The 3,840-nt window shown below is 42.6% G+C and overlaps 1 protein-coding gene across 1 annotated transcript; it reads left to right on the top strand.

The window, feature by feature from the left end:
• Nucleotides 1–514: 514 nt before the first annotated feature.
• LOC311114033 (zinc finger MYM-type protein 1-like) lies at nucleotides 515–3,482 on the top strand. The gene is made up of 2 exons (XM_084189311.1): nucleotides 515–1,854; nucleotides 2,416–3,482. The coding sequence occupies exons 1-2, from the start codon at nucleotides 941–943 to the stop codon at nucleotides 3,035–3,037; spliced, it is 1,536 nt and encodes a 511-aa protein (XP_084045437.1). The 5' UTR covers nucleotides 515–940; the 3' UTR covers nucleotides 3,038–3,482.
• Nucleotides 3,483–3,840: the final 358 nt, after the last annotated feature.

Here is a 3,840-nt window from a genome sequence, read left to right as displayed (position 1 = left end):
TTATATCACGGCAACAGTAGTTATCAGTGTTGTAATCTAGACGCCTGATCTGCCACAGTGCCACTAAATGTCCAATCAGGGTAAAGTCGTGCTTCAAATGCCCCCCCCCCCCTTTTGGGGCGATTTCAGTCAGGTTGAAAATCGCCCAGAAGTCTGTCATAGACTCCCATGTAAAATCAATTTTTTTCAAATATCCGAGCTTTCAATACAATCTCTATGGGTTTCTGAGGGCTTGCACTTACGCGCTTTCGTCATACGTAACACATATCCATGAACGTAACTAAGAAAAAAGCGGGTAGCAGCGTCAATCAATTCACAATCACTACTATCAAAATGGCTAGGCTTCAGTCCAACTCGATTGTGTCTTTGAAAGAAGTTCCTTTTTGTCAGCGAACAAATGAAGATAAATTGGCAACGAAACAATTAGGACCTCCCAGACCAAATTTAATAATTCAACAGGTTTCTACTAAAGGGGGGAAGTCCTACACCCGAGGATTTTCCAAAAATTGGTATGAACGGAAAACCTGGCTAGCAGGCTGCGATGTAGCTAATGCAGTTTTCTGCTACCCCTGCTTACTGTTCCACCCTGAAGGCGGCACAGCAGACAGCACCGCTTGGACAGCGACTGGTGTAACCGACATGCACCATCTTTCAGAAAAGATTAAGAAACATGAGCTGTCAAAGACCCACATGGATAGCTGTTTGAGATTGTCATCTTTGGGAAGAGTGAATATTGCCACTCAACTGGATGAGGGATACAGGCTAGCTGTCCGCCGCCACAACGATGAGGTTAGCAAGAACCGCCATATCCTCAGCCGGCTTATCCAGTGTGTTAAGTTTTGCGGAGTGTTTGAGTTAGCTTTGCGAGGCAAAGATGAAACTGAGGGCTCCACCAACCCTGGTATTTTTCTTGGACGTGTCAACTTTGTGGCACAATTAGATGAGGTGTTTGATGACCATCTTAAAAAATGCTAAAGTTTTCAAGGGCACATCAAAGACCATTCAAAACGAGCTACTGGAGTGTATGCTAGCGGTCACAAGGGAACATATTGTGGAGGAGGTGAAGTCTGCGAACTTCGTAGCTATCCAAGCTGACGAGACCACGGATGTTTCTACACAGACACAGTTGGTGCTTGTGCTGAGGTACATAGATAGCAAGCACAAAGTGCAGGAGCGATTTTTTGAGTTCCTTCCCATCTCGGAATCAACCTCAGCCTCAATCGCCAGTGTACTTTTGGAGAGACTGAACGGTCTTTTTGCCGATGACGAGAAAGTCAAACTCATTGCGCAAGCTTACGATGGAGCCAGTGTGATGAGGGGAGAGAAGGCAGGTGTGCAGCAGAAGGTGCGTGAGCATTTCAAGAATGCCCATTACGTGCATTGCTATGCGCATCAGCTGAATTTGATCATGCATCAAGCTACTTCTCGCATCAAAAAAGTGAACATTTTCTTTTCCGATCTGAGCGGGATTACAACGTTTTTTTCCCGGTCACCCAAACGCACCAGCATTCTTGACCAGACTGTTGCACGAAGACTGCCCAGACCTTCATCCACACGGTGGAACTTCAACAGCAGAGTTGTGAACACTGTCTACGAGAATCGAGACGACCTCATAGTATGTTTTGAAGCCATCCGGACGGGTTCATTGGGTTCATTTGACCAGCTTACTGTGAGAGAAGCATCTGGTTACGTGAGGATGCTACATGATGAAGATTTTATTTTTTTCCTGCGGCTTTTTCACAAAATCATGCCCCACGTCGACATTCTGTACCAGAAGCTACAGAAGAAGGACATCGATGCTGTCTTTATCAAACGTGCCCTCGACAGCTTCACAAGCAGTGTGCAGGCCATAAGGTAAGATTAAACAATATCATTCGATCTTTCTCAAAGCAGAGCTTTATTTGAAAATGTATGCATGAAAGGAGACTGCATTTGTGTTTGAAATCACATTATTCTCATTATATATGGCCAGTGGTGTAATCTATCTTATTTTATATACTATGTGTACTGTGCAGTGGTGCTCATAAGCTTATGATCCCATGCTAAAGTTGACTAAAAAGAGGAATAAAAAAATAAAAAAATCATCTTTTGGAAATTGATCTTAATGACTTAATTAAAAAAGTTGGAAAATCCAACCTTTAAGGACACCAATTTTCTTTTCTTTTTTATTCCTCTTTTTAGTCAACTTTAGCATGGGATCATAAGCTTATGAGCACCACTGTATACTGTGCTGAACATCCAGGCTATGTGAGACACAAAGGCTAACTTAAACACTAAAGACTTTATGCATCCCTGCCCATTTTAAGTGGAACTTAAGTATTTGTACTATACATGGATACATTGCATATACCTGTGCATCACATAGACAACAATACTGTACAAAGCCAACAAACACATTGGTCTGTTTGCCTTCAGGGACTCCTCTCAACAGCAGCTGCAAGAAGCAACAGGAGCCAAAAGACCCAGAACAGCTTTGAGAGAAGAGGAGAAGCAGAGGCTGTCTGAAGAGGTCTGCAACACCATCCTGGATCACACCAAAGAAAGGTTCTCTTTCTCTGGCCACCTTGTGAGTGCTACCTTACTGCAAGCAGACATGTTTGAAAGGTACTGCCATTCATTTCCTGATGAGGCTCTGAATGCCACTGTGAATGCATACCCCATGCTGAGCAAGGCAAAGCTCAAGACAGAACTATCTCTGATCTATGAGAATCCTGAATTCAAGGGAGGCTGTGGTGCACTGGCACTGTACCAGGTTCTCATGAGCTACAACCTCCAGGAGACGTTCTCTGAGACTGTGACTCTGTTGAACATCCTCATAACTACTCCCATGACAACAGCTGAAGCTGAGAGATGTTTCTCAACTTTGACACGAGTTAAGACATTCCTGCGAAATTCAATGGGCCAGGAACGTCTGAATGCACTGGCCATGCTTTCCATGGAGAGGGAACTAGTCCTCAGCATGCCTGATTTCAATGAGAAAGTCATTGAACGCTTTGCTGTATTGAAACAGAGAAGAGAACAGTTTCAGTACAAGTAATGTAGCCTCTCTCTCTCTTTGTCCCTCCCTGTCTGTCTCTTTAACACACACACGCCCAAATCAGTTCACAGTTGATGTTGTTTAAAATAGTTTTTTTTCATTTAAAAAAAAGTAATAAAAAAAAAAAATCTGTTCATGTTCATTTTTACAAATCTATACAATTGGCCAGAATATGGTTGTTCATATTTACAAATCTATACAATTGGCCAGAATATGGTTGTTCATTTTTACAAAGCCATACAGATAGCTGTGTTTACCTTTTCTAGAAATTACTTTCAAATTCTGTTTTCATTCTTATTTCATTTGTTTATGGAAATGCATATTGTTTATGCAGTGTTGAGGAATGTGAAAGAACACCCTTGATTATTTTTACTGTGATAACTTATTTTGATTTTGTAAGCCAACACTTTTGAGATCAGTCAATAAATGCTTCTGGTATTGACTTATATGCTGCCCCTGTCTTCATGTTGTTGCTGGACATATCTTTTAAAAAATGTGTGTAGGTCACCTAAATCATCAGAAAAATTGCCCCCCCTGAGAATTTTTTCAGGAGCCGCCACTGGCAGTACAGTGGCAGTACAATAATTACTGTAATGCAGCCTCCAGACTTCAGGGCTTTCATACTTCTTCCGTTTAGCGGTGCAGAGCTGTTGTGAAGGAAGTTGTCAAAGAAGTGGGTTTGTGTTCATACAGGATGTACCGCCCCCAACCTACCGTCAGCCAATCATGTCAATGCCCTCCAGATTGTTACAACATTTGAGAGGCGCACGGCGATGCGGTACGGAGCTAGATTTGGCCTCTGC

The sequence above is a fragment of the Coregonus lavaretus genome (assembly GCF_964263955.1).
Source record: "Coregonus lavaretus genome assembly, contig: HAP1_SCAFFOLD_3935, whole genome shotgun sequence".
NCBI classification, from domain to species: domain Eukaryota; kingdom Metazoa; phylum Chordata; class Actinopteri; order Salmoniformes; family Salmonidae; genus Coregonus; species Coregonus lavaretus.
Note: the sequence above shows the minus strand (reverse complement) of the source record. Positions and strands in the feature narration are given on the sequence as shown.